Genomic DNA, 13,201 nt, shown 5'->3' with positions numbered 1-13,201 from the left:
TCACTTTCACCTTTTAATTTTGCTTGCACCAGTATTTGAACCATAGACATTTTCTCCCGGTATATTTCCCATTTACTGGTCACTTCATCCTGCGGCAACTGCGCCTTCTTTGCCTGCCTGTGCTCTCGGGATGCTTTCTGTCGTTCGGCGATCGCTTCTCGTATCTCCCTGTTCCACCAGCTTTTCGGTTTATTTTTTTTCTTTCCAACAAAAATGTTGTTTCTCTTTCCGTATTTCTGTCGTTATTACACTTAGAAGCTCACTATATTCCCACTCTTCATTCGGCCATTTGTAAAGTTGTTCCTCGACTCTAGTGACTACATTTGTTGTTTGTTCAGCGTTCAACTTTGGACTGTTCCATTTTGCACTCCTTGCTCTCTTTCTCAACTAACCATCAGTTGGAAGTTAACCAATAAACCATCAGTTAACCAATAAACCATCAGTTGAAAGTTTGCGCTCACTCTGTTTTCCGTTCCCTTTCATTACCCCTACCTCCTTCCTTTTTTGCTCTTTCTGAGCTGCGCTACAAGCCTAAAAAAGTCATGACATACCAACTCGCCCAAACTGCCACGCTACATATCCCATTTTCAAAATGATGCGTTTATGGTCACTCCCTATATGCTGTTATACCCTTCCTCATCAGTGACCATTTCTCTCAGCTTATCATGAATCCCTTCTGTCATCAGACAGTAATCAATGGTCGATTGCCCATGGGATGCTACGAGCGCGTCCAACGATGCTATATATGTAAACAAAGCGGTGCATTAGCGGAGGTATGGTTGCGGCTGCTGCTGTGAATCGCGCCAGCGCGTCACCCACGCGCTGTCACTTGCGATCTCCCGATTAGCGAGGCAGTCGCGTCACACTTCTCTCCGCTTCCAACGTGCCGCCCAAGACAGATTGTCCGCGCCAGCCAATATATCGCGAAATGAAAACACGTACAGAGCTGCACTCAAATTTCGCATTAGGGAGTATCGTAATCGTCCGTGAATTATTTTCCCATTATGAACTCGCATGAGACTAACCCCCGTATTCTCAAACGATATTCGACCGAAGGTCTTCCTCCATTCAATGATGATGATGGTTTATTGGCACCCCTTTTGAAACGGGGCAGCGATAAAAAGTCACCTAGCCTGCTCGATATAATCAGGTATGCTATACATGCTTTTCATTTTAATATTTGTCCATATCTTTTGAATCTTTTCTCTTTTCCTTAAAATTTATATATCTACATTGTACCCTTACCTACACCTGTAACGGATCCGGTTCTATCATTATCTTCCCTGCTTCTTTTCCAACGACACTACAAAGGTCTCTTGCTCATCTCGACTGCTGACGGGTAGTGTTCCCATACACTTCAAATCTCAGCGCGTCTGAAAGGTCTACGTTATCTACGGGTCTTGCTGGGTGAATACCTTGGCATTCTATTAGGATGTGCTGAGTTGTCTCCGGATCTTTGCTGCAGCAGACACGTGCCTCATCTGTTTGCAAATATTTGCTCCTGTATGTTTTTATCCTCAGGCGACGAGCTCGAACTTCAAATAGAAGGACCATGCCCTTTGTGTTATCCACTTAGCTGAGCACAGCGCCAACCCTCGGCTGAAGATTGCGCTGCACGTCTATAAAGTTGTAAGGTATCAGTGAAGCGCAGTGACCACTTCTTTCGAGGGGCCGCGCTGCCATCTACTTTCATCCACATCGTAATGGAACGCCAAGATATGGATCGAGTGAGAGCCGTAGGGAGTGTTCACCTTGCAGAAGCGTTGGGATTCAAAGAAAATAAAAGGATTAACTGGTCAGCAGTGAAGTAAGAGCCAATTAGTCGGTTGGTGGAACAAAAGCAGAAAAGAGATTGATAGAACCGGAGTTTTTGCAGATGTAGGTAATGGTACAGTATAGTGATAAAGGTTTTAAATACGATAGTTAAGATCGAGATCAGATAGGCAAAACGCTAGGTAACGATAGACGTAGTAAAACCTGATTAAATCAGGCAGGCTGGGGGACCATTCGTCCCCGCCGCATCTCAAAAGGGATGTCACTAAACTTAACCATCATGAGCAGCAGCAGCGCTCACATGGAGGATTCGTGGCCTAAGCGCTACCCCGAGTCTCAACACTGGTCAGAATTAACTGGTTATCCGGAGTATCAACTGGTCAGCGGTCGAGATAAACAAGATACGTTTAGTGTACTGGTGGAAAGCAGGGAACAGACCGATAGAACAGGACTTGTTACAGGCATAGGTAACTGTACAATGTAGAAATAGAGGCTTAATGGAGAGAGAGAAAATCGAGAATAAGTACAGGCAAAATGCTAGAGGGCAATAGATGTAGTAGAACCTGATTAGATTAAGCAAGCTAGGCGACTGTTTGTCGGTCGCCAGCCTGTTATAAAGGGGACACCAATAGATATTATGATCACCATCATCATTACAGGATTACTTGATTAGCTCAAGCAGGCTTGGTGACTGTTTGCCACCGCCCCGTTTCAAAAAGGATGACAATAAATCATCATAATCATGGAGTCGAGGTGGAGTTTTGAGTGTAGGAACGTTCTAGAAATACGGGGGATAGCCTTGTGGATTAACACAGAAAGCAATATTTAAATATATTAGTGAGAGAGACGCTCTGGATAGTTATTAATTTTATTAGTTTATTCGTCCACGCGCCGAAGTACAGCGAATACTATAATCCGTGTTCGGCAGACCAATTCCAATAAGTGACAAGGCTAACTCGAACGGAACGCAAACGCACAATAGAACAAAGAAATAAAGCTCGGCCCCCAATTGGATTTTCTTTTTTTTACTTTTTATTTTCTTTTGTTTCTCGTCCTCCCCGTCCCTTTGTCCATACCTCTCGCTGTCATTCGGGCCTCAGCCGAAGTTTGCTCGGCCCCTGCTCGGTGGCTGCCTGCTTAGCGCGCCGCGCTAACAGGCACGTTTCTGGTCGGCTTGCCGGCGCGGGGAGACGTGGCCTCCGCCGTTGTTTCCGCTCCACACACACCCCTTCCCGGCAGCCGTCCACAAACAATGACGTAGACCGAACTGCGACGAGAGCTGGGCCGAAACGGGCGCCGGGACGAGTGGGGCGGTGCGAGAGGTGGCGCGGGGGAGGCGTGCGAATTTGTTGCTCGTCGCGGCGGTGCGCCTGCTGCTATGATTCATTATGTAGCGAAAGCTAATTTAAAGCCACTGAGTGCCTTGGCGGTGCCGTCCGCATTTCCCATTACGCCGAATAAAACATGCATGCGCAGGAACCGACTCGGCGTTGTTAATATTCTGCTGCTGCTTCCTTCCCTTTCTCTCCATCCTTGTTTTCTTGTGTTGCGCGTTGTTTCATTTTGCTAAATGAACTTTCTTCCCTGTATGCTTGTATTTTCAAGAAATAATGATATCGCAGACAGACAGGAGAAAAGGGAAAGGGTGACCGGAAGGGAATTCGTTTAGGTTCATAATTTAGGCGACATTTCAAACGACGAGCTCTCATAAAAGTTACAAGATACGCGTTGTTCGGCATGCAAGACATTGTGTACGGAGACTGCGGCTTTTGCATGCGCTTTCCCGTCGTCAGCGTCGAAGACAGATGCGTCCGGACGCGAGCCCTCTAGCCGACTCGTAAATATCTAAGGGAACTGGAGAAGCACGCCGGCAACAGCGAAGGGAAGGCGAGCAAAGAGCCAGGCGTACGTGCAGGTATACACTGCGCCTGCGCGTAACGACGCATCAGTCTGCAGAACGACTCCTATGCGGACCCTCTTGAGACATCCCTTTGTAAGCCGCGAAACTGGACGTCACGAAGAAGCGCCGTGGCGCTGGCCGTCACTGCAGCTGTGGAGAAAAGAGATAAGGCGTTCCGGGAAGAACTCTGCAATGAGCTTGTCGGCGCAATTAGCGCAACAGAATTGATTTATGCGAGTACTGTCTAAAGGCAAGTATTTTCCCGATGACTATCAGCGACGGATGCCGAAGAAGCGGACTGCCGCATACGTGTCTATTCGTATTGCGGATAACCTAAAAACGCGCGTTTTAAAATCTATCAGCTGCTCTGCGAATCCTTCGTTTACACTACAGCGGATGTGTTACAGGGGTGGAACGAGTGGCTGGAGGTAGACCGAGGTCACGTATTTTGCGCAGCGGCTAGTGCGACAACGTCACAGACGAGACTCAAATACGATCGCGTAAAAAGCTGAGCTACTTGAGAAGGATAGACTGCGGGGCAATGCTTGCGAACGCATGAAAAACACACGCGAAAAAAGAAAAGAAAAACGCGCACGGACCAAATAAACCTTTAAAAGGCAAGACGTTTCGGCTTCCATGCGGAAGCCTTGTTCACAATGGAGTAAAAATTAGAAGTGCCTGTTTAGGTAGGTTTTAGCATGCGACGCAAGCCCCGCGCCTAAGACGAGGCGAGGGGGTTGCTTCGTTTCGATTGAGCGTGGGCCGTGTATCAACAAGGCACACACTCGCCATCTTACACGCGGTGCTTGCGCCACATGCTAAAACCTGCTTAAACAGGCACTTGCACTTTTTTGTCCTATTGCATGTGAACAAGGCTTCCGTATGGAAGGCGAAGCGACTTGCCTTTTAAAGTTTTATGCGACCAGTGAGCACTTTTCTTTTATTTTGGCGTGTTTCGCCCCGACCACACGGGCTTCCGTCGAGCTCTCTATTATACAAACACGTGTGCAGCGATACAAAACAAACCACGATAAAAACGACAGTGCAAGTTGTCGCTTCCTTCTTTTTTAATTGTGTCTGACTTTGTAGCTCTCCGCGTTTCATTTATCTTGCTTGATGCGGCGTGCACCGGCGCAAATAATGTGCAAGAAACAAATTGACATGGGAGCACGGGTCCTGCGCCATTTTGTCTTTGGTAGCCGTTGTCTGCACTGCTAACACGTCGCATAACTCGACGGCGCCTCGACGCCTTGTCACAGGGCGACAGCTGCTTTTAGCGCGCGTTGTTAGAGCCTATTCCTCGCTCAGTGCTGAGACAGCTACAAAAAATACCACAGAGCACATGTTCCGGAGGCACATTTTCACCCTGAAAGACTAATTAATGTGACTTGACTGGAAGTTGCCCACGCGCACGAACACCCAAACTATTTTTCCACATATGAGTTGTGTGTATTGCCATGCTCCCCTCAGACCCCTAATTCGAAATGTAAAATTTGCGGAAATTTCAAAGGTGTGCAAAAAGCCGAGAAAAAGATAGGTTCGTTTCTGGAAATTTCGGAAACACTGGAAAGATATTCGAACATCTTCAAGGGGCAGCGCCAGGTGACAACGACAGAAGGCAAGAAACTCACAGAACAGCGCTGTCTGTCTTTGTCGTCTTGCGCTGCCCCTTCAGGATGTTGAGCCAGTACCAACTTGCCCAAATGTCGATTATCTTAACATTTCTTAGCATCTGGGAGTGCGTCTGAATGCATGTTTCCAAAAGTTATGACAGAATGTGTTGACATTCTGTAGCAAATAAAGCTTTTTGAGCAGTCGGAAATTCTTGGTAGCGTTCAGAATTCTCACCTAACGACGACTCCGCACTTTTAGTCTATATTAGGGAAGGGAGGCTGGTGTACCGTGTGCACAGCTTTGGTACTTTAGTTTGCCAGATTGTACATGCAGTGTGTTCGCTACGTGGTCAATTTTATGTTGCGGTTCCGCCATCCCCAGAACTAGTTAAAACTTGTGGGCACCTTCAGACGTACGGAACGATGGGAAAGGAGCAGTCATACGTATATATGTTGTCTTGTGCAAACCGCTTGAAACCATTTTATAATGGACAATGGACAAGTTTATTTTGTGTCACCAAATTGCTATAGGATGGTGCCTTTGCGCTGACACCTAAAAGTTTAAGCGCGAAGTGGATCCTAAGAAATGGTGCGTAGAACTGCCGATCTCTCGGCTCACGTGCACTTTACACAAGATTAAGTGCTAAACACGAACATTTTCCGTCCAGATATTTACTCGTTTTTTTTTTAAAGCGACGCTGTCTATGGCTACGATCCCGGGATTTCTTGGTGGGGTAACGTCGCCAGAAAACTATCATCATCTATGGCTCACGCCCCTTTAGGGCAGAGGCTACAAGCACTCAGCAAAGTGAAGCGAACAAAGCATACATTCTTTGCAATCACGTATACAACATAAAGAAAAGCATACATTTTAATAAAGAACAGGCTCAAAACAAGCATCCGAACCACATAATTGATAAGGCGCTCCGGCGCCTTCATGCAATGCGAAGCACGTAGCGCTCCCCGCACACGTTTCTCGGTAAAGATTACCATTGCGCAAGCTGCCTTGGCGACGGCAGCTTGACTGTAGCATACGAAGCACGGAGTGACGTAACTACACTTTCGCACGTAAGAGAAGAACCCGCCTAGCAACTGATCTATGTTGTGACAGTGCTATGGGAAGGTCACGTATAGTGAGGACTCCTGAAGAGCAGCGTGCATACGAGGCGCGGTGAATCTCTGTTCTCTCTCGTCCACTCTTTGTGTACAGGTACGCGAAGTAACGGAGTAAGCCAAGTCGCAGGTCGTCGAAACGTCTTAGGCTGATAATTAGGTAAAGTACATGTGAATGTTGCTATGTGAATAATTTCAACCTACATTGCAATGGGTACTCGTTCTAGTTGTCGTTTACAGCTTCGCTGTCCAACCACCTTCACAGTGTTTTTAGGTAGCTGTCGAATCTATAATTATGGTACGAAGCCTATATTCCTGGAGAGCGCAACCAATAATTTATTACATCATCTTTTATTGCCACATGAGGTTTCGGTGACGTGAATAGTCTATTTTTTTATCCCGTCCGAAGCAGCACTAGCACTTGGGAGTGCGTTTCGAACTGGTCGCATTGAAAGGTAACATAATTATTTATTTGTTACGCTATCGAGCAATGAGGATTCCACCGAGTAATTAGTGGGTGGCCCAGCGGTAGAGCATCCACCTCGTATTCGGGAGGTACTGAGCTGAAATCCTGGTATGGTATGGTATGGTAAAACTTTATAGAAGTCCTGCAGACCGTTAGTCTTCACGAAGCAGGCCGCTCCCACGTGGGAACCGGAAGGCCGAGCCTCTCGGCAGCATCGTGGGCCTGCTGGACAGCCCAGAGTTCGTCAGCCAGAGGAGGGCTGCGGAGAAACGCCTCCCATCTGGCCGAGCTGTTAACGATTATAGAGGGTGACCGCGCACACCGCCAAAGCATGTGTTCTAACGTGGCTATTTCTCCACAATCGCGGCAAGTACCATCGGTGTAAGTATCCGGATATATTTTATGTAAGAGCGACGGATTGGGATACGTATTCGTTTGTAGTAGACGGAGCGTTAGTGCTCGAGCTCTATTGAGCCCCAGATGAGGAAGCAAGTTGGTTCTGCGGCTGAGATAATAGTGTTTAGTAATCTCGTACTGTAGGTGGAGGGCGTGTCCCTGTTCTCTAGGGAGTCGGCTTCCGACTGGTCGGGGCTAGCGCGTTGGCTAAGTTCGCGCACAGCCCCGTGAGCCGGCTCGTTGAGGTTGGAAGGAGCACCCTTTATCTGACCTTGATGCGCGGGAAACCAATAAATGAAGTGGTGCGGTGCCGCCGGAAACCCACTCGTTTTTTTTTCTAATGGACAGAGATGGTCCCCTGGCGTGGTGCTCGGCTTCTCGTGGGGGTTCGCTTCTCGAAAGGAGGCTCTATAGAGATTTCACGCGTGGCTTCCGGGCGCCTCTTGTCCAACCACAGACGGCCTTGTTCGAGAGTCTCCGCCGCGGCTGTGTAAGGCAAGTACTGGCCGCCGGGGACCTACCGCTAGAATAGGCACAAACGCTCTCTTGTCCTCATGCTCGGCCGTTATGCGACCTCAACACTTGGAAAAAGGGCGCTTGACTCCAACCCGAAGGCACTCCACCTCAATAGGTGCAGCTGGGGTGCCACATCGGAAATGGCCGCCATGAGAGCGGCCCAAACCTCCTTTCATCCACAAAAAAAATTTTTTTTGTCAGTACATTTTTAAGAGAAATTCTTCTCTGCGTTCCGACCCAAACGTCTATGGACAGACTATACAGGGTGTCCAACGTAATTTGAGCCGAACATACATTAAAAATGTGGAAATGCCACTTCACTGGACAGAACCAAGGTAATGTTGTTTGCCGCCGTTTGCACATACTCAGATTATTTTGTATTAAGCCTAATTAGATAACGTCTTAACTAAATAATCAATTTCTCAAACATTATAGTTGGATGAAATGCGTCAATGAGAAAACTGTAGGGCAACATGAAAAAGTCTCGATATATATATATATATATATATATATATATATATATATATATATATATATATATATATATATATATATATATATGAATCATATCATAAGGAGCCAACTAACAATCACACGATAGACAACATAGGGAAAATTATTTGTACTTACTAAATGAATCAATGAAATGATACATTGAAAATTAAAGTGCATGAAAAAACAACTTGCCGCAGATGGGGAACGATCACACGTCATTGTGCGTGCGTGCGTGTGTGTGTGTGTGTGTGTGTGTGTGTGTGTGTGTGTGTGTGTGTGTGTGTGTGTGTGTGTGTGTGTGTGTGTGTGTGTGTGTGTGTGTGTGTGTGTGTGTGTGTGTGTGTGTGTGTGTGTGTGTGTGTGTGTGTGTGTGTGTGTGTGTGTGTGTGTGTGTGTGTGTGTGTGTGTGTGTGTAACTTGTTATGCAGTGCGCATGTAGTAAAGAATCGCAATAAGACTTTCAGATCCATACGTGACAATGGTTAGTGTGCTCACCTGAACCAGCTTCGCGGAACTGTACGAGGTAGCGGGTGATGGCGCTGTTTCCCCGGAAAGGCTCGCCCCAAGTCAGGAAGAGGCTGTTCCCTGTTGCGTTGGCCACTGTGACGTTCACTGGCGGCCCGGGTACCTCTGCGTAGGCAGTGAGCACAACCGTAATATTCATGTCACTAAAATTTCTAGTGCTACTGCGTTGCTGAAGGTTACAAACGAACAGGGGAGCGTTGTAGATCTATAAAAAAAGTGGTATCTGTGAGAGTCAAAAACAGTTGTGATGATGCCCACTCCTCATGTTTGACAGCGCGCCTGTTTATAACGTAGAACGGCGCAGTTGCCAAAGAATACGCAATGTTATGTCACTAGCAAGATTTTCGCGCGTTGAGAAACGGAAGTTATTTTCGGGCTTCTGGATGGGGTCGCAGCAGGACGGAAAAACAAACTAATTTCGCACTCTTGACAGCAATAACTAAAACAAGCAAACAAAATTATGAAGTATGCTGAATGGCAACATTTCGACACTAGAAGCGCGCAAGTTATTGCTTGACTAAAAAGCAAGGTGGAAATTGGAACGCACTCAACTAGTTGATGGGTGGATGTTCATGCAGTTAGCCAGGTGTTAGTAGCTATAGCTCTTCAAGAAATTATATTTAGTTACGCGTACGGACTTCCATGCAAATAACAGTGCGATGGGCCATGCAACAGAATGGATATAATTTTTCGTTGCGAGCCATGGCATTTGTATAGATGATGTTCCGAAATGTGGACGGAGTCCCCATCCAGATAAAGTTAATTATTTTTAGAAAAGTACGAAATGCCGTCATTGGAGAGCGAATCAACTACAGCTGCGTTAGAAATTTACGTAATTATTAAAAAAATTGGAATGAATAAAATAAATGGTGAGTTCATTTCCATTTCCCCCCGTACTTCTATAATACTTTGTCCGGAAGAGAGAGGGAGAAATAAAGACAGGGAGGCTAACCAGGTGTCTGGAAGAGGGTTTTCCTATGAAAACGGATCAGAATGAGTGGCATAACCTATGACCATGAGAGGATACCTTTTCGCTGATCATTCTGCTATACGCATGCATTCCCCTTTCAGCATTATTCTAGGAGCAGAATTATTGAATACAACACTGGTCCATACGTGATCGGCGCTTATCTACAATAAGGTGGGCAGTGAGTAACCGATAAAAAAAAAAGCGAGCCGGCCGCGCTTTTTATAGCGAAAGTCCTGCTGATAACTACCACTGAGAAGTCCAGGTGATAACTACCGCTATATGCAGAGCCAACGCCTCCTAGATAGCACGAGGCCGGAGCACTTCGATTCGTGACGTCGTGCTACCTTGCCCGACTGCCACAGAATCTAAAGGGTGGCGCTCCCGAGTAAGCCGTGGTGATTTTAACGTCACCGCTTTCGTCACGCCGGGCTTGGCAATGGAAATTTCGGTTCAAGTAGCATGACGTCATAAAGCAGAGTGCAGAAGCCTGCTGTCTAGGAGGCGTTGGCTGAGCGCAGTAAAGAAAGCCATCCTGCGGACGAGACAGAATGTGCTCAATTAAGTTTCACAGTTGATAGCATGTGTGGAGTTTACATCTAGTCTTGCAAGTCATACTTTTGTATTCCGATTGCTCGCCCAAACTTTCAGGACTGCCAACGCAAGAACAAAAATGATGCATTCACGATTATTGGTTCTTATGTTTAAAGCTAACTGAAAATGGCAAGTAATTTTTTGTGTGATCTTTCGTATACAGATATGCCGGTGTCCTTTCATTTTGTCACGGCATCAGAAACTTGAGCGACAAACCCACTAGTCAGCAGGAACAATAAAAAGAACGGACTGTTTAACACCGCGCGCTAGTCACTTCTTGTTGTTCGATATGTTTGCTTTAAATGCCGATATATCTTATCGCCATCGTCCTTGCCGCACTGCAGAAGCGGAATTTATCCCCCTTGCAAGGAAGGCCTCATCCCGATACGCAACTTAAGCTTGCGCATGCACGAAACATTAAAACGTGAGTCACTTGGATAAGTACGGCTTCATGCGCACCACATGCACCATTTGGCGTAGGTGTTTGCGGCGCCGCGAACAGGTTTTATTATCTGGCACGATCTCGTAGCTCACGTCGTTCAGGCGTCGGATCCCTATGTATGGCCCAAAATATCGCCTTAGCAGTTTTTCAGAAAGTCCAAGACACCGTATGGGCATCTGAATCCACGCTCTCTCGCCAGGTTTGTAGGCGACAGATTTGTGCTGAAGTTTGTACCGCGTTGTGTCCTTGTCCTGCTGCTTGCGGATGCGCCCATGTGCAAGCTGTCTGGCTTCTTCAGCGCGTTGAGCAACTTCTTGAGCATCTGCATGGATACACTCGTGCGGCAGCCTTTCATCCAACGTTACCCTGGCATCGGGACCGTGTACCAAGCTGAATGGTGTCCTACGAATCGTTTCCTGTCAAGCGGTGTTATATGCGAAGGTTACATAAGGCAAAAGCTCGTTCCAGTTCTTATGTTTCATATCGACGTACATACAAAGCATGTCTGCGAATGTCTTGTTCAAACGCTCTGTTAGTCCATTCGTCTGGGGATTTTATCGTGCAGACTACGCATGCGCCGCACGTATCAGCCTGAACTGACCGACAGCACGTCGGCATTCACACGTGCCTGTGAATGCCGACGACTATATATACCCTGGGTGTTTCCTGAATAAACGTTCTTTTCAATCTTGGATTCCGTCCAAACGATACAGGGATGATAGGCTGTCGTTTTCCAGTGGGCTGTGCTGCTAAGCTTGAGAAATGCATCTAGAAGTTCGGCCGTGAACGCGATTCCACTGACCGTAATTACTATCGTTGGGGCACCGTGCCTAAGGACGACATTTTCGACTAAAAATCGAGCTGCTTGAGCTGCTCTGTCCGACTGGGTAGCGATTGCCTCCGCATACCGGGTAAGGTAATCGGTGGCAACAATAGTCCACCTGTTCCTTGTAGTAGAAGTTGGGAATTGTCCAACAAAATCCACGCCAATATTGGCGAATGTAGTTCCAGCACCTCTGCAGGGTGTATGAGGCCAGCTGTCTTGACGGGTGGCGCTTTGCGTCTTTGGCAGTTAGCAAAAGTGCGTACTCGATGGGAGCGCGGCTGGGACGTTCGGCCAATAACACTTGCGCCGCAGTCAAAACAATGTTCGTGTGCAGCCTAGATGACCTGAGGTGGCCTCATCATGACACGTTGCGAGAATTTCACTGCGAAGCGAAGCAGGCACGACCAGTAAGTAGGCGCTGCCCATCGGAGAAAAGTTCCAATAGAGAACATTGTGCTTAAAACAAAATGAGGACAGCCCTCCTGCAAAAAAAGTTTTATTCGACAGCCATGTATGACTCCTGAAGCCTGAGGCTCCAGCGAACCAATCGGCTAGGTGGATATCGTACGTTGGTCAGCCAACAGAGAGAATGGTGGCCGCTGACGAAGGTGAATGAGCGGCCGCGCAGATAAGGAAGAAATCTGATAAAAGCCCATACTTCAACGAGGCATTCCTTCTGCTCAGAGGAGTAGTTTGCCTCAGTCCGCGAGAAAGTTCTGCTGGCGTAGGCTATAATTTTTCGGAGCCGTCTTGCCACAGCACCAGCACAGCACCTACACCTACATTGCTCGCGTCAGCATGAAGTGCTGTCAGGGCTTCATGGTCAAAGTATGCAGGAACTGGGGACGTTTGCAGACATTGACGTAACCAGTTAAATGTAATTTGCTCTCTTTCACCCCACACAAAGGCAACATCCTCTCGTGTTAGTCGTGTCAACGGTGAGGCAATGCATGGAAAGTCCGCAATAAGCCGTCGGTAATAGGCACACAGGCCTAAGAAGCGTCTAACTGCCTTCTTGTCAGATGGTGTGGGGAACTTTGTGACAGCGTCTATTTTGTCTGGGTCAGGCCGGACACCTTCATTACTGAAGACCTAGGAATGGCAGTTCGTTAATGTCAAAATGAAAATTTTCTGGCTTTACATAAGGCCAGCTGAACGGATGGCTTGAAAAACGGCCAGTAGCCGGTTTAGTTGCTCTTCAAATGCAGCTGAAAACACGATCACATCATCCAGGTGTACCAAGCATGTTTGCCACTTTAGACCTGAAAGCACGGTGTCAATTAGACGCTGAAAAATGGCTGGCGCTGCACACAAACCGAAAGGGAGCAACTTAAATTCGTAAAGACCGTCGAGTGTCACGAAGACGGTTTTCTCACGATCTCTATCGTCGAGTTATATCTGCCGATACCCGCTGCGCAGGTCGATCAAAGAAAAATAATGTGCGTGCGCAACGTGTCTAGTGAATCGTCTACGCATGGTAACGGGTAGAGTCTTTCTTTGCTGCCTGATTTAACTAGCGGCAGTCAATACAGAAGCGTAAGCTGCCGTCTTTTTCCTTACCCAACGCCACGAGGG

The 13,201-nt window shown here is 47.2% G+C and overlaps 1 protein-coding gene across 1 annotated transcript in view; it reads right to left on the bottom strand.

Moving 5' to 3' along the window:
* The window catches only part of LOC142557670 (cell adhesion molecule DSCAM-like), a 416,825-nt gene that overhangs the window by 115,572 nt on the left and 288,052 nt on the right, over positions 1 to 13,201 (bottom strand). Inside the window, exon 9 of the mRNA XM_075669684.1 lies at positions 8,768 to 8,902. Coding sequence (XP_075525799.1) covers positions 8,768 to 8,902 — 135 coding nt within the window. The remainder of the gene's footprint in view (positions 1 to 8,767; positions 8,903 to 13,201) is intronic.

This window comes from Dermacentor variabilis, chromosome 1, assembly GCF_050947875.1.
Source record: "Dermacentor variabilis isolate Ectoservices chromosome 1, ASM5094787v1, whole genome shotgun sequence".
Lineage (NCBI taxonomy): Eukaryota > Metazoa > Arthropoda > Arachnida > Ixodida > Ixodidae > Dermacentor > Dermacentor variabilis.
This window is presented reverse-complemented; position numbering and strand designations above follow the sequence as displayed.